Consider the following 24,446-nt stretch of genomic DNA (forward strand, 5'->3'; position numbering starts at 1 on the left):
TGGATGTATGGAGCTGGTGGCCAGATTTGGCACTAAAACAATTAGCGCTTGAATATGAATGACTGATCCTGGGACAACATCCCATTGTATCTTCTAGACACCACTTTAAAGGGAAAGTGATACATTGTGTGTTTGATATACACAGACACTGTAAATATACAATATTGGCACACATCTCCCACAGTGGACAACTACATACTAATGTGTAAGGCTACTTTCACACTAGCGTTCGGGCGGATCCGTTCTGAACGGATCCGCTCATAATAATGCAGACGGAGGCTCCGTTCAGAACGGATCCGTCTGCATTAAAATGGCAAAAAAAAAGCTAAGTGTGAAAATAGCCTCGGACGGATCCGTCCAGACTTTCAATGGGGGACGGATCCGCCTGAAGATTGAGCCATATTGTGGCATCTTCAAACGGATCCGTCCCCATTGACTTACATTGTAAGTCTGGACGGATCCGCACGCCTCCGCATGGCCAGGCGGACACCCGAACGCTTCAGCTGTCCGCCTGTCCGTGCGGAGGCGAGCGGAGCGGAGGCTGAACGCCGCCAGACTGATGCAGTCTGAGCGGATCCGCTCCATTCAGACTGCATCAGGGCTGGACGGCTGCGTTCGGGTCCGCTCGTGAGCCCCTTCTGTGAAAGGAGCCTAAGAGATAACCGTGAAATGGCTGCTGTGTCCTTATAATTTGTGGACAAACACCGCCCTCTCACATTGAGCCTGTTTTTGTAAATCTAGTGGAGAGCCACAAGTTTTTAAGAAGTAGTATTTAGGGGAAAAAAAGGTATTTTAAGTGTTCTGTTTATTCAGGCAGTAAATCAATGGTATAGAATTTCGTATAACGCAAATCTAGCCATCAAATGTAAGTTAATCCTTATTATTTTTCAACCCTCAATGGACATTTCACTTTGCATTCTGTATTCAGAATGCTATTATTTTCCATTATAACCATGTTATAATAAAATCTACAGAACACCAAACCCGAACTTCAGTGAAGAAGTCCGGGTTCGGGTCTGGGTACCAACATTTAGTTTTTTTATCACGCGTGTGCAAAAATTTTGCACTTGCGCTGAAAAAACTGAACAACGCAATGCAATCGCAGACAAAACTGACTGAAATTGCGTGCGCGCGTGTGTTGTGGTGGAGGGCTTGATTGCATGCTAGCGTGTGGGAAAGCGGGATCCAGAGGGCCCAAGTAAATTCTTGCCCAGGGTCCATTAAATATTAAAGACGGCCCTGCCGTTAGGCATTGTACAGAGCTCAGACTCTCTGGAGCTCGTGCCCCAGTTTCTGTTCTCTGGCTGCTGTGTTGTGGTTGACATTTTCGCCAGATTGTCACTGCCTGAGGAAGGAGGACATGACCTTTCCCATCTTGGCTCTTCAAGCCAGTGTCATGTTGGCATGTCTTCTGTCGCCTTCATGTAATTGGATGGGCCTCCGCGTACTAGAAATTTTTGCTCTTTATGTTTTTTTTTTTTTTATGAGACATGACAGATCTTTTGCCTTTTTTCAAATTATCATTTCTTGGATTATGTTTAACACTTTCACTGGATTTTTCACTCATTTGCTTGGCCATCTGTTATGGCTCCTAAGGAGCCACATCATGCCTGAAGAAAGGAGGGGGGGCTGTTCTTGCTGTAGACATGGGGTCACAATTGGTATAAAATCTTTAAATCAAAGTTTCTGTCCTTGAAGAACGTCTCCATGCATTAATAAACTTGGACTTGTAACAACGCCAGTGTTTTTAAAGGGTCTCTCAGTTTTCATAAAATTTCGATATGTCATAGAGGCATATTGAAAGTTTTGATCGGTGAGTGCTGAAACCCTCTAGAACGAGGGAAGAGAAGCACTCGCCTATCACTCTTCTCATTGAAGGGGACGGCATGGACTCGGATATATTAATAAGCCAGCACCTCATCTGCAAACAGCTGTTTCGAGAATATTGCCCCTCATCAGTGCAGAGCACAGAGTACTGGCTTAACTGGGTCAGAAGCCTACATCAGAATTTGGGGGGGTCTGATTAAGGCACTCTCTCCCCAAGGAGAGATAATACCCCCTAAATCCTGACTTGGGCCTCTCACCTAGTTAAGCCCATACTCTCTGCACTGATGAGGTGCAGTCGCCCTGAAACAGCTGTGTGCAGATGAGGTGCTGGCTTATGTATTATCCGAGTCACGTCTCAAGGCGTATTTAAAGGGTTGAACATTGACTTATAGGATATCTGCCTTACATCTGGTGGCTTCAGAGGCAAAGGTTGTTAAGAGCTCATTTGCATTCATTTCTCTTCAATGTTTGCATTTACTTGGTTTCATAGGATGTGCTTTGTTTTTGCATTTCCCAAACCCCTCAATACTGTGACTCAGCTGAGTATGCAGGTGTCCTGAATCGGGAGAGGGGAGAAAGCTACTGTTACACCTCACCCCAAGAACAAAATAATCTGGCAGTTGATATCCAACATATTTCCCATGCATCTTTCTTCTTGGGGAAAGGTGGTCGGCTGGTCTGCTGAAATTGTCAGGTTCATCCAACATATATGTAATATGTATGGCCAGCTTCACATCTAAGACCCCCACTCTGTAAAGTACAGTCTCTTCAGGTTTTCTCTTTCACAGAACAACCCTTCACCCATTACTGTATACGAACTACACAATTTCCTTATTCTCCTGATTTGAGTGTTTGGAATTTTCTCTACACAACAGCAGTCAGTCCTTACTAAACATACATTGCAATGATGACCATTCTGCTCACCTTGCCAGGTGGTTGGACCTGACTTCCACTGTCTTCTTCCCAACGGGTCAGCCACTGTGCCTGCTCTGTTCCTTCACACAGACTGTGACCTGTTGCCAGCAAGGGGGCTTCTCCTCTGCCCGTAAGGCTCATGCTTACTTTGGCTCTTAGAGGGCCAGCACACATGCACCCTAATCCTCACCAACCCTGAGGTACTTTAAGTGACCTTTCTCTCTGGGAGGGTGCCTGATCAAGTTTTCTAGTGTGCTAGTATTCTGTTCTGTTGTCTGGCCATGTACTGACTTTGTGCCCGTTTGTTGGATACTCACCCTCTGCTGCCTGACTTGACCTGTGTCAAACCCCTGTATTGTCCTTTCAGTGCCTGTGCTGTCCTTGTTTACCATAGCGCATTCTCTTCCTTCCCTATCTTCATCCTGTCCCTGACTACGATTTTTGCCTGAGCCCTCGATGCTCAATATCGGTGTCCTTTGACCCTTGTGAGTCAGCAATCAATCGCACAAAAAAAATACTACAGGAGGTAGAGGCCTGGTGGTTCCCCTGCAACAAAGTCCAGATCCTTGTACAGGGTTTAAAGGTTGACTATCGGTTTTGTTTAAAATATTGTGTTGATTTTTTATTTGGCTTTCATATGCAAGGCAACTTGTCATGTCCATGTGACGTTTCGGTCCTATTCCAGACCCTTTTCAAATAATAGTTGCCATTGGAAGAAAATAAGAGAGAATAGTGGTTTGAGGAAGGTGAAATGTCACCATATGATCTACTGGAGATAATATGGTGACATTTCACCTTCCTCAAACCACTATTCTCTCATTTTCTTCCAATGGCAACTAGTGTTTGAAAAAGGTCTGGATAGGACCGAAAGGTCACATGTACATGACAAGTTGCCTTGTATATGAAAACCAAATAAAAATCGACACAATACTTTAAACAAAACCGAAGGAGTGCCTGAGTTTATTTTATTTAATGGGGTTGGGACCCCACAACTAGAGCACCCGAACATATAGGACACAAGTGCCACATTCTAGGGGAAAAGTCTAAGGCCTCTTGCACACGACCGTTTTATTTTTCCATTTTTTGCATTCCGTATACGGAGCCAGTCATTTAAAAAAAAAAAACTGAAGGTACCCTGTATGCCTTCCGTTTCAGTTACGTTCAAAGATAGAACATGTCCTATTGTCTGCATAACAGACAAGGATAGTACTGTAATATCAGGGGCCAGCTGTTCCGTTCTGCAAAAAACGGAATGCACACGGATGTCATTCGTATTTTTCGCGGACCGCAAAATACTGAATATGCATACAGTCGTGTGCAAGAGGCTCTAGACTTTTTTTCAGAGAGTAAAACAGCCTGCATCTATGACGCTTGTACAGGCGTTATTGCGACCTCTGACTGCAAGGATAATGCTCTTAGCATTAGCACAAAGTTTAATTTGTTGGTTGACACAGTGGTTGCACATGCACTGTTACTCATACTAAGCACTTAGGGGGTCTTTTATCATCCAGAAATACGCTTATATTGGGCGTATTTCTAGCACAGATTGCGGCACAAAAGGTAGTCTAAAAGTAAAAAATAAAGTGGAATGCGAAAGACCCTGTTTTAGGCCTAGAAAATGGTCTAGATGTAAGACATCTAGGAAGCTGTTTTATATTTAGATCGGTGGTGGATGCGCCGGCGCCTTTTCACAACTTTGGTGGATCCATCACTAGATATAAGGGTTATTAAGATGGGTGTCTAAAATGGCGCTCTTAATAAATTACATCCATAGCGTGTTATTTCAAAAGATCCCCTGCCAATTGGACATTGGTAGCCTACAATATTGAAACTTGGCGGAATACCCTTTTTATTCAGCTATCATATTAATGAATTGGGGTGATCAGGACTAACGAGGCCAACAGTACAGCTGACGCTGCAGCATTGGACAGTATACCTGCTGTTAACTCTTTTGGTAATGTTTGATTATGCACATAGACTACACTTTAACATTGTCTATTGGGAATGTGGTTGTCTAAATTCGTGCACCAGTCTCACTATGGGCAGACACAATATTGTGTCTAAGACTGGGTTAACATCCGCGTTGTCAACTACGGTAGTCTGTTCCAGAGGTTGAACAGATTGCCGGAGTTAACAGTGTCCGGCATAGCTGGAGGCCACTGTGCACAGCCAGATCCCCGTTCAATGCAATGGGATCTGGCGGCAATCCGGCTACTTTCCAGCATATATTCTGTCTTTCAGCCGGACCCAAAAATGTTGCATGCCACACTATCTGTATGTAATGTGGGTCCTGTCGCTGCTGGGTAGTTTAAAAGCCGACTTTCCCAATTTAGTGATTTCGAAAAATAATTATACTGCAAAGTCCTGCTCTAGAATGGTTTCCTTATGAAGCTGGAGGTATTCTTTAAGGAACAAAAATGTCTAACATGTCTGTAAGGATGCGCCAAGTTATTCATTAAAGGGAACCTGTCACCGGGATTTTGTGTATAGCGCTGAGGACATGGGATGCTAGATGGCCGCTAGCACATCCGCTATACCCAGTCCCCATAGCTCTGTGTGCTTTTATTGTGTAATAAAACCGATTTGATACATATGCAAATTAGCCTGATATGAGTCCTGTCCCTGACTCATCTCAGGGACAGGACTCATCTCAGGTTAATTTGCATATGTATCAAATCGGTTTTTTTACACAATAAAAGTACAGAGAGCTATGGGGACTGGGTATAGCGGATGTGCTAGCGGCCATCTAGCATCCCATGTCCTCAGCTCTATACCCAAAATCCAGATGACAGGTTCCCTTTAAGCATGCTGTAGATTCTGCCTGTCCGCTCCAATTCTATCCTGTCTAACAGTAGGACATTAATAATCTCCCGATTGGTTTGCTTGTCATATAAAACAGTCTGCATGTATTACCAATAGGTAAAGGTTTATTATAGGTAAATGTTTTTTTTCTTTTTAACTTGGCTTTTTCTTTAAGAAAAAAACAAACTCTTTTTAGACCCAAAAAAATAAAAATACTTGGCTTGTGTCATTGCTCGATTATTTATTCGTATGTTTCCCATGCCCTTGCTTGCTTCATCTTGCTAAACTTTTATACAAGAGGCTTACTGTATTTAAGACAGGGATCTCAAGTCTCCCGGACGTTCAGGGAGTCTCCCGCTATTAAATAGCGGCTCCCTCACGCCCGCATGTGAAACAATATATCCCGGAAAGGTTTACTCGCCGTAAACCTTTCCGGCAACCTGTAGCAGTGTCCCCTTCTCGGCGCGTGCGCACAGTGCAAGAAGAAACCGATGCCAGCAGTCCGCCACGGCGCATTAGGCTGAGCCTGTGCGCACGCGCGGGATCTCAAAGCGGGAGGAGGGAGAGGAAGAGGCGGCACTGAGGAGTAGAAGGCGGCGCTGGGCACAAACGGCGATGCGTGCAGCCGGGCACCATGCAGCCACAGACCTCCCCTGCTTGGGCACCTTAATTCAATGATTGACAGTTTAGTAAAACCTGTTTTTCCGCAGAATAAAGCCACAAATAGCTTTTATAAGGCCACCTTAGAAATCAGAATGCTACCCTGGACATGAGCATATGTTTAGCTCACAGGACTTATAGGTGGTGACAGAATCCCTTTAATCATATACGTAAATATGATAATTTGGGGCAGGGTAATGAGCCCAGTCCTCCACACCATAGAGCAAAGTGTGCAGATACTGCATATGTTTGGAAAATTTTTACTTTCATACCTGCGTTGGGTGCGGATCCGTCTGGTATCTGCACAGACTGATCCGCACCTATAATGCAAACGCTTGTATCCGTTCAGAACGGATCCGTTTGCATTACCATGAATTTATATATTTTTTTTGTTCATGATAATGCAAACGGATCCGTTTTGACTTACACTGAAAGTCAACGGGAGGCGGATCCGTTTTCAATTGCACCATATTGTGTGAGTGAAAACGGATCCGTCCCCATTGACTTGCATTGTAAGTCAGGACGGATCAGTTTGGCTCCGCATCGTCAGGCAGACATCAAAACGCTGCAAGCAGTGTTTTGGTGTCCGTCTCCAGAGCGGAATGGAGGCTGAACGGAGGCAAACTGATGTATTCTGAACGGATCCTTATCCATTCAGAATGCATTGGGGCTAAACTGATCCGTTTTGGGCCGCTTGTGAGAGCCCTGAAATGGATCTCACAAGCTGACCCAGAAACGCCAGTGTGAAAGTAGCCTTAATCTGACGTGTATACTTATTTAAGGCTCATGCACATAACCGTATGTATTTTGCGGTCCGCAATATGCAACTGTAATACCAGACACGGCCTATAGATGAAGGTGGTGCTGTTTTTCTCTTGGGCAACTCCTTTAGTGGAACACTTACCGGTAATAAAGAAAATGAATAAAAAAAAATAATAAAAAAAAAATATATATATATATATATATATATATATATATATCTCATCAGCACAGTGGGTTCAATCAGTAGAAGGGTGCATGGCCCAAAGGATAAGCAGTCCTTCACCCATGTGGCCAGCGCAACTTTTCGGCTCAGCACTAGAGCATTGCTTAAGAAAGGTTTTAGTGCTGAGCCGAAACGTTGCGCTGCCCACATGGGTGAATAAAAGGTGATTGTTTTTTCATTTAATCCTCGGAGTGCTGATATTTTATATATATATAATCTATCCTAGCTCTTCTTCCCGTAATACCCCCTATCCTCTCTGTTCCTATTTTGCTTCACATTCCAATTTAAAACTGAGACCTATAGAAGATCATTGATGCGCCCCTCCTCCTCCTCACTGTCCTGCCTGGCTGTACTGCAGTTTTAATTTCGGAAACTTGGACTGGTTTCCACCGGAAAGGCTGGGCATAAAAGCTTCCCGGGTTAGCGGTTATAAATTGTGTGGCATACCGGTTTGTCTCTGCCACAACTAAGTCTAAGAGCTCCGCAGTCAAGAACAGCTCAAAAAATCCCAGGGCCGAACCAATCTGAGCTGTCTCAACCCGAACTCCAGACTGGGCGGTGAAAGGGGGAACTACAGGTGCGGCTGAAGTTGGGGACTGCCAATCAGGGTTTGCCAGCACCTCTGGGATTCTAGGGGCTCTACGGGCACGTCTTTGCGGTGGCTGCGACGGGGTCACTACTGCACGTGCCACCATACCAGCTTCAACTGCCCTTCTGGTGCTCGCTACTTCACCATGTTCTACGGCAGTGCTGGTACTAGGTCCAGGAAGGGCTGGGCTGCTGGTGTATGCCTCACCACGTAATCCGACAGCACCAGCCCCACTCTGCTGCTCTTGAAGCGGATCCTGCGCAACCTGCGGTCTAGCGACACAGGGCCGGGTACGCCTGCTGCTATCAGGGACCTCAGCCTCCTCGTCCGAACTTTGGGTCAGAGAGCCACTGCTTTCTACAGGTTCGTATTCTGACCCGCTGGATTCATCAGATGAGGGTTCCCACTCCTCATCCGACTGGGTCAGAAGCCTGTAGGCCTCTTCAGAGGAATACCCCCTGTTTGAAATGTGGGCAACTAAATTTAGGGGTATTCCCTGAGACTACCCAAGAAAAAAAAAGCAAGCCTGTCTTACAAATGGGAGGCTAGCGAAGTACCGGAGGCTGCTGCGGTTGATAAAAAATATCAAAACTGATTTTTTTTTTTTTTATCGCCGCAGTGCGTGTAAAGTGAATGTGCAGCGATCAAAAAAAAAACTTTTTTTTTGTCACTGCGGTGGGGCGGGCGTGGGCGAACGCACGTGTGGGCGACCGATCAGGCCTGATCGGGCAAACACTGCGTTTTGGGTGGAGGGAGAACTAAAGTGACACTAATACAATTATAGATCTGACCGTGATCAGTTTTGATCACTTCCAGATACTATAAAAGTACAAATGCTGATTAGCGATACGCTAATCAGCGAATAACGGACTGCGGTGCGGTGGGCTGGGCGCTAACCGATCCCTAAACTACCTAACCAAGGGGCCTAAACTATACTGAAACCTAACGGTCAATACCAGTGAAAAAAATGTGACAGTTTGCACTGATCACTTTTTTCCTTTCACTAGTGATTGACAGGGGCAAGAAGGGGTGATCAAAGGGTTAATAGGGGTGATCTGGGGGCTAAGTGTGGTGTAGTGGGTACTCACAGTGATGATGTGCTCCTCTGCTCCTCTGCTGGAACCAACCGACCAAAAGAAGGAGCAGAGGAGCACAGCAGCCATATAACCCATCATATTTACTAATATGATGGGTTAAATGGCTGCTGATTGGATTTTTTAAAAATCAGCAACCTGCCAGCCAATGATCGTGGCCGGCAGGCTGCTGACTAAATACTCTGCTGCGAAATGCCGGCCCGCGATGCGCATGCGCGGGCCGGCTGTGACGTAATCTCGCGTCTCGCGAGATGACGCTCCGATGCGTCCAGGAGGAACAAATCAACCACCTCCCGGACGCATCGGTGCATTAGGCGGTCGGGAGGTGGTTAAAGGGGTTGTCCGGGTTCAGAGCCGAACCCGGACATACCTCCATTTTCATCCAGGCAGCCCCCCTGACTTGAGCATCTTGAGCAGTTCATGCTCCGATGCTCTCCTTAACCCTGCGCTAAATCGCGCTGGGCAAAGGCATTTTTTGGAGATCCGGTGACGTAGCGGGGCTTCCAGGAAGCCCGGTGACGTCACTGGCACTGATGGGTAAGCTTTAGCGCTGCTCTAGCCAGTAAAACTGCTAGGGCAGCGCTAAAGCCCGCCCATCAGAGCCGGTGACGTCACCGAACACACTGCCGGGTGGAAGTTTCTGCCCGGCAGTGTGTTATTGAAAACAAAGGAGACCTTTGCTAGCCTCAGGGGGCTGCCTGGGTGAAAATAAGGGTATGTCCGGGTTCAGGTATGAATAGAGGCGGGAGCACAGCTCCGTTCTCAGTGTAGTGGTTGCGCTGGGTTACTGCAGCTCAGCTCCCATTCACTTGCATGTGATTTGTTTCAAAATCCTGCGCCTTGGCAAACAGTTTGAGTAAAATTATTTTCGGTTTACGTTTTTCATTCAATTGTAGCTTTAGTGCTCCTTTAAGCATCCATGTGGGAGCATAAATGGAAGCTGTATTGGTTGCAACCACCTTTTCTAGTAATGGGTACTCTTGTCAGAAGAGGTGTCTATTTGCTGCTGTTGCCTCCTATATACAGTACAACTTGAATAGTAGACATCCTCATGATTGTTAGTAGCTACTGGGCATTCATGTTTTGGCAGGCAGTAATCGTACACCGGATGTCTGGTACACTTGTAAGAGACAGCTGGCAGGAGATCTTATCAGATCCACTCCATGGGTGGACTTCTCGCACTGTGAGCCATACTTTGAAACTGACACTAGGAAATGCCAACCCCTGTGTATTTTACGAGGGGTATTCAATAAGTTATCTACCTGAATATGAAAACAAAAGTTAAACTTGCTGCTTTTCCATGTAATTCCCCTTGACTTCAACATACTTACTCCACTTTGCCTTCAGTGATGGGATACTCACAGAATAGAAGGAGACTTCTTAATTCTGCAGGAACCCTGTTGCCGCCGCTTTGATTGCATTATCATCAGGAAATTGTTGACCACACAGAAAATTCTTCAGTTCTTCCGAAAGAGAAAGTAATCACTAGGAGCCAGGTCTGGACTGTAGCGTGGATGGTCAATCTTCATGAAACCGCATTCCCTTCTGAGCTTGTCGTGAAGCAGCAACACACCTGCCGACAACTTCCCACGGTGTTTATCTTTGATTACCTCACATAATGCCTTCATTGTTAAAGCACAGGTGGCATGAATTCTAGTTTATAAAGCGCCTTCTGTATCCCAAAAAACTGATCTTTCCAGCTGACTGCTGCACACAAAATTTCTTAGGAGTTGGTGACCACTTGTGTTTCCATTGCATGGACTCTTGTTTGGTCTCAGGATCATGGTGGTGGACCCATGTTTCATCACCCGTAATAATTCAAGAATAGAAGTCTCTAGGACTTTCTCTAAGCATGGCTAAATTGTTGAAGTTGAGTATTTTGCTGACCTTTGACATCACCAAAACATCATGAATGATACTAGAAAATTGGACAAATGTCTAATTCATGAGCTATTACACTGATTTTGACCCTACGATCTTCCAAAATGATGGCCTCCACTTTACGGCACATGTCCTCTGTTCAGGCAACCTGTCAAAGCATCTTCAAAGGAAATCTTTAATTGAACCTGCTTCGCCCAAAACTTTACTTGGTAGTAGGAAGGTGCATCATCCCCATATACAGAAATCATCCTTTAATGGATTTCTTGAGGCTTCTTTCCTTCCCTTGTAAGGAATTTTTATCACAGAACGAAGCTCCACATCTCTCACTTTCTTTGTAGACCCGCACTGTACTGCACTTGCCATCCTGTCTCTTCCAGTGCTTTCATCAGACTGAACTGCTACTGTGTGTGTTGCTTGTCCAGACATGTCTCAACCTGCACGGACAACCTCAGCTCTCCAACACTGACAGAACAGGCTGGGGTAAATAATTTATTGAACACCCTTCATACCTGCTGAAAAGTACCATTTTCATCTGCTCAATGGTTTTTGTTACCTTTACCACGTCCTTTGGTGCATCTGGACTGATAATTTAGAAAATGAATGAATGGCAATCCCCCTAGATTCATGGCTTGCGTTTGATCAAAAAGAGAGCCACTGTTGTCTACAGGCTGGATCTGGTTAATGGGGCTGAGCTGTAATACCAGGCACAAGTGGTGCTGATTCTGGAACAAAGCTACAATCCCTTTTAAGGCCTCATGCACACAACTGTGTGCTAGCCGTGTCCGTATTGTGGCCAGCAAACGGTGGCGGTGTGCACACCGTATCACAGATGTGGACCCATTCACTTGAACAGGTGTGCAGTCTGGAAGATACGGTGCTGTCCAGAGTGGAGGCACAGAACGGAAGCACTATGGAGTGCTTCCATGGGATTTCAGTCCGTGCCTCCGCACTGCAAAAAATAAAACATTTCTATATTTTTGCAGAACGGAAAGATTATTACGGACTGCAACTGCAAACGGCAGCCACACGTCCGGTGCCTGTGCATTGCGGACAGCAATTTGCAGTCCGCAGCACGGGCATGGCCGGTTCATAGCCATGTGCAGGAGGCCTAAAACTGACCATACACAAAAGATTGCTTGGCATCTCTGGCACAGCTTATCTCCCAGGGAAACTGTGGATTTTGTTAAATTAAATGGTCTTTCTATGAGGATCGCTATGCTAATATGTTGGCATTATGTGTCTTAGAAGGGAGGAAACCTGGGCCTGCTCTAACCAGTATCTACTTCTATCAGAGGGCTAATACAAATTAATACACATTTCAGTTTTTGGGAGCTGCCCGCCTTGCATGTCTAAAGGGATCAGGAGATAAGCTGCAGGAAGTCTGGTGGATGTCAGCATCCTGAAAATGATCAGCAAATTATTAATAGACAAGACTGGTCTGGTTGTTACTAGTTTCTACAGAATGTTTGAGCTTTATTTCAAAAGATATATATTTTTATATTTTTTTAAAGGGAATCTGTCATCAGTTTTGCCAATACTACACTGCTGACGGCATTAGGTAGGGGCAGGGAAGATCAGGACAAAAGTACCTTTTTGTAGCGTTTTTTATCATTCGGGCTAGTGAAAATATGAAGTTTCATTCTGCTATGTACTTTTCCTCAAAGGGCATCTGTCAGCAGATTTGTCCCCAGGACACTGTCTGACCTGTTACATGTGCACTTGGCAGCTGAAGACATCTGTGTTGGTCCCATGTTCATATGTGCCCGCATTGCTGAGTAAAAATAGTTTTATATATATGCAAATGAGCCTTTAGGAGCAACGGGGGCGTTATTACTCCTAGAGGCTCTGCTCTCGCTACAGTTGCCATGCTCTCTGCACTTTGACAGGGCCAGGCAGTGTAAACGTGATCCCACCTGGCCCTGAAGTCTCCTAAAGTCGTCACTCAAACTGGAGAGGGTGCGGCAGTTGCAGAGAGAGCTGAGCCTCTAGGTGTAAAGGCAACGCCCCCGTTGCTCCTAGAGGCTCATTTGCATGTATTAAAACATCATTTTTCCCAGCAATGTGGCCACATATGAACATGAGACCAACATAGATGCCTTCAGCTGCCAAGTGCACATGTAACCGGTCATTCAGTTTCATGGGTACAAAGGGAACCTGTCACCGGGATTTTGTGTATAGAGCTGAGGACATGGGTTGCTAGATGGTCGCTAGCACATCCGCAATACCCAGTCCCCATAGCTCTGTGTGCTTTTATTGTGTAAAAAAAAACCCCGCTTTTTATACATATGCAAATTAACCTGAGATGAGGTCCTGTCCCGGAGATGAGTCCAGCGTGAAGGAGCCCAGCACTGCCTCGCATCCTCAGAATCTCCTCCTTGCTCCCCGACGTCAGAAAGCTAGAGGGCCGTAATATCGAGATGCTAGTGCATGCGCAGTTCCTTCCCTGAGGCTGATGCCAGCACAGAGAAGGAACACTATGACGATACTGCGCATGCGCTAGCTCGCACATCGAGATTACGGCCGTCTAGCTTTCTGACGTCTGGGAGCAAGGAGGAGATTCTGAGGATGCGGGGCGGTGCTGGACTCATCTCGGGGACAGGACCTCATCTCAGGTTAATTTGCATATGTATAAAATCGTTTTTATTTACACAATAAAAGCACACAGAGCTATGGGGACTGGGTATTCCGGATGTGCTAGCCACCTTCTAGCAACCCATGTCCTCAGCTCTATACACAAAATCCCGGTGACAGGTTCCCTTTAAGTGTACAGGAGATGGAGATTCACTGTAAAATGCTGTCTACATTGAGCTCTGCCCTGAGTGACCGATATTGGGCCAGATTTATCATTCGCTCAAGTCAAAATAATGGATTGACAAAATCGCAAATTTTTGCGCAATCGCTAAAACTGCACAAAAATGTGCAACTTTTATTGGCTCTACGCTATGCTCGCCAGTTAAGTGTTTTCTTATGTAAATAAATCTCTAGACATATTTACATCTCTAGACATATCTCTAGACACATTTACTATTGCGACAATTTAAAAAGTCGCAAAAAATTGCGCAATTTCACTCCAGTATGTTATGCAACTTTTTAATAGAACATGAGACTTTTGTAAAGCCGCTTACTGAAGGATAAACGGCTACTGTCAAACCACATTTATCACAGTATTAAAGGACAATTAATAAAACTTAGCCAAAAGTGACTTTGGACAGATGTAAAAGTGGAGTAAGATGTAAGTGTAATGATAAATCTGGCCCATAGTCTCCTTGTCGTATGCTATAGCTGTCACTTAGATCATAAGGGAGGGGCTGTGAAGAAGCTCAGTGTAGTGAGAAGAGAGCACTTTACAGTGAAGCTCCGCCTCCTGGGAACTTGCTGGAACTGGATCTAGCAGAATAAAAGTTAATAGTCACACTTGTCCTGATAAAAGTTCTACAAAAGCTACGTCTTTCCTGCTGTCCCCAGCAATAACCTGGTGCTGTTAACAGTATAGCATGGTCAAAATTGGTGACAGATCCGGTTTTGACAATTCTGGTTTGGCAATTTGTAGCATCACTTGATGGGAAACAACACGTTATCACTTACTAAGGCTAGCTTCAGGCTAGCGTTAGAGATCCGGCAGGTCTAAACTAGCCTAATAGTGATTGTTTATCTGTAATTCCCTGTTTTCTCACGCTCCATCGTGGTCACATGCATTGTCTGTTGTGTTGATTCTCTGTCCCAGTGACATCACTTCGACATCTGAGCCGTGGCAAGGCTTGGAAAGATCTTTCCTGTTGATACAACCTCATTGGTGACCTTGCCTCGCAGGGCAGTGTTCTGCTCATGCTCCTGGACCCTGCTCTGTAGACATGATGTCGTCAAAGACTCTGTTTTTTAGGGTGGGGTTTTCCGGCAGGGATTCAAGCAGGCTTGGCTATGTGATATTCCAGCTGGGAGGAGTAGGAGAGGCAGAGACTTGATGCTGCAGGTGCTCCTGTGAGTCTTGTACTGGGATGTAAACACCGGGTGCAGGTCACAGATGGTAGTTATGCTGGAGGAGTCAAAATGTACTCAGAACGACATTTGAAGTAAGGTTGAATGCTGGACTTAAGATTTTTTTTTTGGTGTAACCGGAAAACCTCTTTAATCCTGCAAAATGCTGGTAGTAATAAAAGCTCTGATAAGAGTACGTGTACCCTGCGCTCCGCATCCCCCACCTAGCGCTGTGAGCAGTTTTGCAGGGTCGGAATGCTGACTGACTCCATTTAATGTTTTAACCTGTCCTCAATCATTGTTCTGCTTCTGCAGTATTGGTGGCAAGTTCCTCTCATACTTCATGTTCAAAAAAAAAAAACGTACAAACTGACACTCTGGTAGGGATTCATCCTCGATTGGTAATCCTCCAGAAGTATAGGACGCATGTAGGAAGCAGGAGTGGTCGCCATAAAAACCTGAGGGAACTGAATTGTGTACGTGAGCGGCTGTTGTCAGCAGAAAGCTGATGGACACCCTCTCATGATGGTCAGCACCTCCTCAGTTTGAGAATAGAAGTAAATATAATCTGAAACGGAAGCCGTCTGTATTTGTCCAGGGCACACCTTCTCGAGAAGCAGGAAACGGGAGGAATAAATCCTACTTTGTTCTGCTGACCTTGGTCCTTTTTTTGGCAGTTCAGTTTCGGCAGGAAATGGTGGAGCCGATCACTGACTTCAGTAGAGAAGCCTTGCTGAATGTAACCGTACAGAAAAAGCTCTACTTCCCTGTCTAAGAGCCCAGCCATGGTCGCTTTCTATCCAGTACAGTTAATGCCGTGTATCCGCTTCCCTTAACCAGCAGAAATTGTATCCTGATATACTGTGATATTACCAGAATGACTCCAGACAGCAAGTTTTTTGCGCTGTAGCGAAATGTAAGCTACTACAGGCGTCACTGACGGTATTCAGATGCTGTTTTCCATAGCCTGTGTCTGCTCCTCAGTATTCATGCCAGGAGAACAACACAAGCAGGCTGGGAACACCTGCCCCGCACTAGAGGCAGCGAAACCTGGCGCTTTTCATGTTGTTGTGATATGACGAACTTCACCTCCTGCTACCTCTAGTGCGGAGGAAGCGTTCCTGGCGCGCCTGTGATGAGCTATGTTTTTGTTTTTTTCATAGTGTGCCCGTTTTTAATGGGTGTTTGGCTACTTTCAGACTGGCGTTTCTGGGTCCGCTTGTGAGATCCGTTTCAGGGCTCTCACAAGCGGCCCAAAACGGATCAGTTAGGCCCCAATGCATTCTGAATGGATAAGGATCCGTTCAGAATGCATCAGTTTGGCTGCACTTGGTCTCCGTTGCGTTTTTCAGACGATCACTAAAATGCAGCTTGCAGCATTTTGGTGTCCGTCTGACTATGCAGAGCCAAACGGATCCGTCTACACTTACAATGTAAGCCAATGGGGACAGATCCGTTTTTCACTGACACAATATGGTGCAATTGAAAACTGATCCGTCCCCGATTGACTTTCAATGTAAGTCGAGACTGCTCCGTTTTGCCTTAGACTTCTTTTTTTTTATGAATAATGCAAACGGATCCGTTATTAACGGATACAAGCGTTTGCATTATTGGTTCGAATCGGTCTGTGCAGATACAAGACGCGAGTGTGAAAGTAGCCGTTAGACGGGTGTGGTGTAATGTAAATGGCTGTTAAAAACTAGCCCATTTGATTTCAACCCAATACCTGCTTTATTAGGGTTGATCACGCTGACAGGATTTTTAAGTTACTCTAGAAGATTTTTTTTCTTCTCTTGTGGCATTACTTTGCTCTGAAAACGATATGTTTGTAGAATATTTTATAAAGAAGTGCATGTTGGTCCACTATGCCACTGGCCAGATATGGCTTGCGCTTCTCCTAAGGGTGTTATCTAAGTGGCCCCCCTGGTCTTTACCCTTTAACCCCAATGCAGGCATCTGGACTCTGCTGCAGGGGAACCACCTCCGCTGCTTCTTGGAGTAGTGTGTTTTTTTTTTTTGTGTTTTTTTTAAGTCTGAGTAGGAATCATTTCTATCAAATGTTGCACATTGATAAATTTGGAGACAATAATTTTTATTGAAAACTACATTTTTCAACGTGAAAATGTAAACAACACTTCAATGACAATACTATGGTAATACAGAAGTAAAAAATATTACATGTACTTTTCAATGTTACTGTATATAGTGATTTTGGTCACAGCTTGTCCATACAGGAACACAAAACTGTACAGGTCGTGTACTCAAAGTTGTTTGATTTGGCCCATCTTGTAAACCCAACAATTTATCTAGAAATGCTACCCTACTTTGTATAAACTAAGACTAGACAGTCTGTAGGCCAGATCATCCAGCATCGGCCAATGTGGAGCATTTTTAGACTGTCGAGTCTATGTTTGCACTTGGACAGTGTTAGTAAATCTGCCCCAATATGTCTGTGTCAGGGGTTAACTCCAGTGGACGACAAGCGGCTATAAATTCAGAAGACACATGTATGAAACAACTACTGGAGACCAAGGCCCGATATTATAATTAGAAGAAGACAACCTGTCCCTCTTGTATTACTTTTAGTTTTCAACTGAAGTGTGTTCCGCAGTGGTGAAAGAGTTAATGGCCATCCATCATTTACTTGCCTCTTGAGGCTGATCATGGTAAACCCTCTATAAATGAGCCGTATAAATTCTTTCCTGTATTTTACGACCGATCCGATTATGCAATGTAATACATATTTTTTTTCCCGGAGCCGCAGATATGACTGTTTTATTAATTATCATGTTAAGATTTGGAAGCAGAAAAATGTTTTTGTGTTGATAGACCTGAGCTAGGCATTTTATTTGCGAATTGTTGTGTAATGAGGCTTGTAGTATGTTCCACTAAAGTAGGCATGTGATGAAGCTTGTCGTTCCTGCATCTCTGTAGCTGAAAACAAATGCTTCCATTTTATGCGGTTTTGAAATCCCATTTCTTGATTGGATCACCTACTTTGTAAAGCCCCAGCAAAATGTCAATTATTTCTTTATAAGTTACCAGATTGGAGTGCTTGGTCTCTTCAGCGGACGTGACCAGCTTTGTTCTTAGAATACAGCAGCTCTCTCTGCACCTCTCATAGCAAAAAGTTAAAGCACAGTGTCAAGAACCAGTCAGCGTCTCAGATACTCTATTAGCTTTCTGTAAATAAATTGTCCACTTTCACACTGTCGGTATTTGATAGTATTTGTAAGCCAAAACCAGGAGTGGGTCTAAAATATGAGGCACAATTATTTCCATAGGTTCCACTTCTGATAACGCTGAGTATGTGCGGTGTGCTACCTCTCAGTTCATGTGCCCTATTCTGGAGATGGAGGCAAAGGTCCCACCTTTTGGGACTTTCTTATCTGACATTTATGGCATATCCTAGCATTATGCTATAAATGTTGAGATGGGACTACCCCTTTAAGTAACAATATACCCAATGCCTATATATATATATCTCTCTCTCTCTCTCTCTCTCTCTCTCTCTCTCTCTCTCTCTCTCTCTCTCTCTCTCTCTCTCTCTCTCTCTCTCTCTCTCTCTCTCTCTCTCTCTCTCTCTCTCTCTCGATGACCACCAGTAGGGTTACCGACTAGAATTTTTTTATTTTCTGGACAACTTATTCCGAAACTGCCAATATTTTTTACAAACAAATAGGAAAACCATAATGAATGATAAAGATAAGGAATACCAGTCTATAGCTTAATATTCACATAAGAACTCATTACCAGCATTTACTGTGAGCTGTAAAATGCGGATACCACCAAAATTACATAGTCAAGTACCGCCACTTCAATATATTGCAGACACATCTATTGTTTTTTCCGGACACAGGAAAAAGTAGTCTATTTTTATGGATTGTCCAGAAATTTCTGGACAGTTGGCAACCCTGACCACCAGAGTCCCAGTGCATCCTCCAGTGGACACAGGTGCTGATACAATAATAGATCTCAAAGGTCCAGCAGAAGACAACCCTGTTTGGACTTTGGAGTGACTAGAGTTATGTCTTATGGGATGATTCACAAATAATCTATTATTGATATGTGTCTTGCGTGTACTATGATGACAGTAATGGACAAAGGACAGACCCTCAGATTATACTCTCTGGTGGGCCTGAGGAACCACTGCTTAATACTCTATGGCTGCTTGCCATTCATCTGCATATGTGATATCTGTCTCTGTGCATGATGTTTGCTTTCACAGGAGGATTCAGCTACATGACACATCTAAACTGTCATTGATGCCAGAATGGTAGCCACTAAAGATCGAGTTACATAACAGACCAGAGCAATGGGAGTCATTTGGTGGCGCGTCACTTGAAACTTTTATTAGACTATTGCTGTGTCCCTATCATGCACTTGAGGTCATTTCACTTTCTTGTACGAGTAGTGTGTGTGTGTGTGTGTGTATGTATGTATGTGTGTGTATATGTATGTGTGTGTATATAGATAGATATATATAATATTTTTAAAGCCCAGGATCACATCCTGTAATCTGCCTTTGTCATCGTTACTGAGTCAAAAAAACTAACTACTTTTCCACCATCCACTGATAAACCCACAAGATATCCATAGCTCCTCGTTGGTGCATTGTTCTGACAGTGCAGGCTTTTAGCTTTCGCATCCCTGTTATTTTTAAAACCAGTAATTTATCACTCCTGAAATTACAGTCATATGGCTTGGATTTGCACAGAGCATTACCATCAGACATGGCTGGATAGAACTATTATCATATGATCTGTGACTATACACGTCATCATCCAACTTTTAGAGCTGGCTAAGATGTTTTCTGACTTTCAAGTTAAAGAGCCCATGTACTTCGAAAAACTCTTCATGTGTCATCCCCTCCCGGCACAGTAATCTCTGCACATTGTATGTCACAGAGCATGCTCACTACATTTTCCCATAAAAGTGAATGAGTTGATTGCTGTCTAAGTTTGCCTATGTCCAGGTACCTGCTATAAACTATAAGGTCAAACGCAGCCAAAATGTTATGCTGTTGATGTCTTACATGGGAAAACCCCTTTAAAAGGGTTTTCTGAGATGTTAATACTGATGACCTATCCTCTGGATAGGTCATCAGTATCTGATCGGTGGGGATCTGACACCCGAGACCCCTGCCAATCAGCTGTTTGAGAAGGCACCAGTGCTTCTGTGAGCGCCATTGCTTTCCCGCCGCTTACCAAGCACAGCGCCATACATCGTATAGAGGCTGTGCTTGGTATCGCACTCGGCCCCATTCACTTGAGCTGCTCCTAGGCCACGTGACCGATGAACGTGAAGTCACTGGCCTAGGAAAAGTTGTGAGAAGGCCACGGCGCTCAGAAGAATTCCACTGCCTTCAAAAACAGCTGATTGGCGCGGTTCCTGGGAGTTGGACCCCCACAGATCAGATACTGATGACCTATCCAGAGCATAGGTCATACGTATTAAAAACTCAGAAAACCCCTTGAGATAACTTACTATATCTGCTCTTTTCATTGTGAATACAGCTGGTGGCCTGTCTTCCAGCTGTGTTCATGACCTTCATAAAGTCTGTAATATAAATGTTGAAATGTCCCAAACAAATACTTTATAGAATAGGGATCTACACACAAATGGAGTGTTACGGTATGCTTCAGAGAGTTAATCTCCAAAGACTATGCAGAAGACATCTTGCTCCTTGCCCATCTACAGTATCTGGCTTTATGTTTGGGGGGTGGTCGCAGGTCCTCCATCTTGGGGGCATGTAATTCCTGTTGAGTTGTCTCACTATATAACTATTTCTTTGTTTTCTTTCTTGAACCCAAGTGGTGTATGAGCATCGGTCAAGGCTTGAACGTTCTTTACAGAAGGAAAAGAGTGAGCACAAGAAGACAAAAGAGGGTCAGTATCAAGGCCATTGTTTTTACCATCTGTAGACCAGCAGGTTTTATTTCATTTTCTGGCAACCAAAGTATACTCTCCATGTGTGACCCCCTGCTCTCGATTACACAAGCTGCTTCTCTCCAGCCAAAGCTTCCACAGAATTACTCAATGTTACGGTAATAATACATAACGTTCCATGCAGCGGTATTATTAGAAGCTTCTGGCCCCAATTCAACTTCTGTAACAGAGCCACACCTACCATGTGCCCAAGGACAATTTGTCATCCATCTGTCCAGCACAATTCAAATCTCCTGTCTACAGCCAGGTTTTGACCTTCATATTTTGGTGTATATCTGACCACATACAGTTTTTTGTCTCTTGATCAGCAGCAGGAGCTATTGGTCTTCATGTCACAGAAGGACAGGCTTCAATAATGGTTTTCTATATCTGATTCCCTTTTAACCCTGTCCCGCTCTGTGCTGTACATATGTTATAGGAACTATGAAGTCCCAGCAAATTGATATAAATGTGCGCCATTGGTGCAGGAACAGTAGTATGCTAACACTTGCTGTTACTGGCTGTAAAAGCTGAGATCTGAGAAATCTGATCCCAGCAGTTGAACTACCGTACTTAGATGTTGTTCCCCCACCCAACCCCACTGATAAGCAATTGTTGAGTGCTGAGGAAAACGCATTTTTAATGGGGAAGAAGGTGATTTATTTTTATTTTTTAATTTAAACAAAAAAGTAGTACAATATTGTTATTACTGTGTCTTTAAAGGAGCAGTCTCACTTCAGGAAATGGCATTTATAATGTAGAGAAAGTCAATATAAGGCACTTACTAATGTATTGTGATTGTCCATATTGCTTCCTTTGCTGACTTGATTCATTTTTTTCCATTGCATCATACACTGCTCGTTTCCATGGTTAGGACCACCCTGCAATCCAGCAGTGGTGCCTGTGCTTGCATACTAAAGGAAAAAAATGCTGGCCTCTCTGGTGGCCAGGATGTGCGCATAGTCCAGCACTTTTTTCTATAGTGTGGAAGCACGGCCACCGCTGCTGGATTTCAGGGTGGTCGTAATCATGGAAATGAGCAGTGTATAATGTGATGGAAAAATTAATCTAACTTTCTCTACATGATCACTGCCATTTGCTGACGCGAGACCCTTTTAACGCCCCGAACTATAAAATTCTCAGACATAAAAAAAAAAAAAGCCTAACAATATAAAGCCAGAATTGCTATTTTTATTTCCCCGCCTCTCAAAAAATGGCCTAAAACCTCATATGTACCAGAAAATGGTACCAATAAAAACATCTCATCGCAAAAGTAATAAAAGTTTAAATTTTTTTAAATAAATTTGGTATTGCCATAATTGTTCTGACCTGCAGAATAAAGTTAACTGGTCATTTATATACATTACACACACTACACAAAAGCAAAACCCAAAAATGGTTACAGCTACTGTTTTTCTTCCATTCCTCCACCCCTCAAATAGCATTAATAAAAGTGCTTGAATGCATTAGAAGTACCCCAAAACGGTGCCATTATAAATACAACTATTCCTACAGAAGATAAGCCCCTACGACTATGTTAACAGAAAAAGAAGAAAAGTTTTGACCCCTGTATGAAGAAATAGTAATCTTTTTTTCCCCCCTTATCTAACAAGCATTTTTAGGTGTCATTTTTTTTTTTATTTTGTACGTGGCATAAAATAATCCACGGGAAACTCCAGTATCGGATGCATTTTATTTATATGCTTACATTTTCTTAACTTTCTACTTTGAGAATTTCATTTTATAAAAATGTAAGAGATATTGTCCCAGATTTTTTGTCTGCACTTAAAATCTGTCTAAAAATTGCCACATATTGAACAATTTTACCGCAGCTAGGGTTTCCACATATTTTTACAACTTGCTCAAAAAAGCTTATAGGAAACGGAAAACTGCTGTGTGTGAAACCACCCTAAAAATGCAGTATCTAGTATCAGTGTGTCACTTCCATACATAGTCATGACCTTACAGTAAGGCTACTTTCACACTCGTGTTGTTGTTTTCCGGTATTAAGATCCGGCAGAGGATCTCAATGCAGAAAAAAACTTTTCCGTTTGGTCCTCATGTATTCTGAATGGAAAGAGATCCGTTCAGGATGTCTTCCATTCCAGCAGCATTCTTTTTTGTGACCAGAGACAAAACCTGTTTGGTCATAAAAGATGGCACTGAAAACAATGTAAGTCAATGCTGACGGGTCATTTTTTTTTTTTTTTTTTTTTTTTTTAGGAGCCTAATAAACAGATCTGTCGCCCATTGATTTTCAAAGTATTTAGTGGCGGATCCAGTTTTTTTTTAGTTCACACAACTGCATCCTAACGGAACGGATGCATCCTGATGTGCAAAACAAAAAACAGATCCGTTTAATTCCGGTATTGAGATCCTCTGCCGGATACCAGGATTAAGAAAGCAAGTGTGAAAGTAGCCCAAGTCTGTTTTGTCTTGTAAGGCTAGTGTCCCTAAAAGACCCTGTAAAAGTCCTGACTTCAGTTGTACCCTGAGTGAGATAAAAATGCGGTGGGAATCTTATAATTTCTTGTCACTTTCGTTCTTGTAGAGATAGACACAGTGAGGTTTGCTGTGCTCCTCTTTCTGTAGCTCCTATTCATTTCTGTGGGGTTACGGAAACCACGTAGCACAGCCCGCTCAGCTGTCTCCGTAACTCTGGCCACCCTGGCCATATAATATCCACATAGAATGGATATTCCAATCAAGGCCTTGTATGACTGAGATTGCAAAACGCTTGGCTACGGACAACTTCAGGGTACATTAGCATTTTACTCATTTTGGGCAATTTTTTTTTTTTTCTGTTGGTCCTTATTAAAAATGTTCAGCTGTTTCTGAGATACAAGGGTTAAAAATCAGTCTGTTTGCAGGCTGCCACTTTCTGTTTTCTTTGAATCCCTTTATCTGATGGCTTACCTGTGACTCTTATCTCTGATCTCTTATCAGTTTGATAAAAAAAATTAGCTACCGTATAATGAGTGTTTGAGACCAGAGCTACACATTAGCTGTCAGATGATGAAATTCAAAGAAAACAGAAAGTGACAGCCTAGAAATAGACTGCTTTTTAACCCTTGTATCTCAGAAAGAGTTGAAACTTTTAGTGAAAGAGATGATTTTTAGCCCAAAATAAGTGAAATGCAATCATAGAAAACTTGGCTTGAAGGTGTCCTTAGCCTTTAGAACTCATGCACATGAATGAGTCGCTTTTTATTGTGGCTCAGTTGTGGACCCATTCACTCCGTATGCTGTCCGCATCCGTTGCTCTGTTCTGTGGCCCCGCAAAAAAATAATAAAAAAATAGAACATGTCCTATTGTCCATTTTGCGGACAAGAATAGGCATTTCTATTATGGGCCACCCATTCCGTTAATTGTGGAACGCACACAGCCGGCATTCATGTTTTGCGGATGAGCGATTTGCTGACCGCAAAACACAGCGAGGTCGTGTGCATGAGCCCTAAAACTGGTGACTGTACTTTCACCGTTTTGCAATGGAAGTCATTCCGCTCCAGTAATTTATTTCAGTTGCTCCTCAGCCTTGTACATGCAGTATGTACTTTGCCTTCTCTAAATCGCCTCATCCATAATGTTTCATACAGAAATTCTTCCCTTTCCTCATGTTCTATTCCTTTTCTGTAGGTTATTGCCGAAATGACAAAAAAACAAATCTCCTTCTATTTAAATATCAAAGCTGGGCCTTGTTAGCAGCACCGCAGAGTTATAGATGATCTGTACCCTGATTGTTTGGCCTGGGTTGTGTTTGCTGAGTATTTCCATAGTAGAAATCAGTTT

General features: G+C 43.6%; 1 protein-coding gene across 1 annotated transcript in view; it reads left to right on the top strand.

Moving 5' to 3' along the window:
• The window catches only part of LOC122923431 (Golgi integral membrane protein 4-like), a 106,722-nt gene that overhangs the window by 36,330 nt on the left and 45,946 nt on the right, over positions 1 to 24,446 (top strand). Inside the window, exon 2 of the mRNA XM_044274241.1 lies at positions 20,543 to 20,617. Within this exon, the coding sequence (XP_044130176.1) occupies positions 20,543 to 20,617 (75 nt within the window). The remainder of the gene's footprint in view (positions 1 to 20,542; positions 20,618 to 24,446) is intronic.

This window comes from Bufo gargarizans, unplaced genomic scaffold (assembly GCF_014858855.1).
Source record: "Bufo gargarizans isolate SCDJY-AF-19 unplaced genomic scaffold, ASM1485885v1 original_scaffold_1605_pilon, whole genome shotgun sequence".
NCBI classification, from domain to species: Eukaryota; Metazoa; Chordata; class Amphibia; order Anura; family Bufonidae; genus Bufo; species Bufo gargarizans.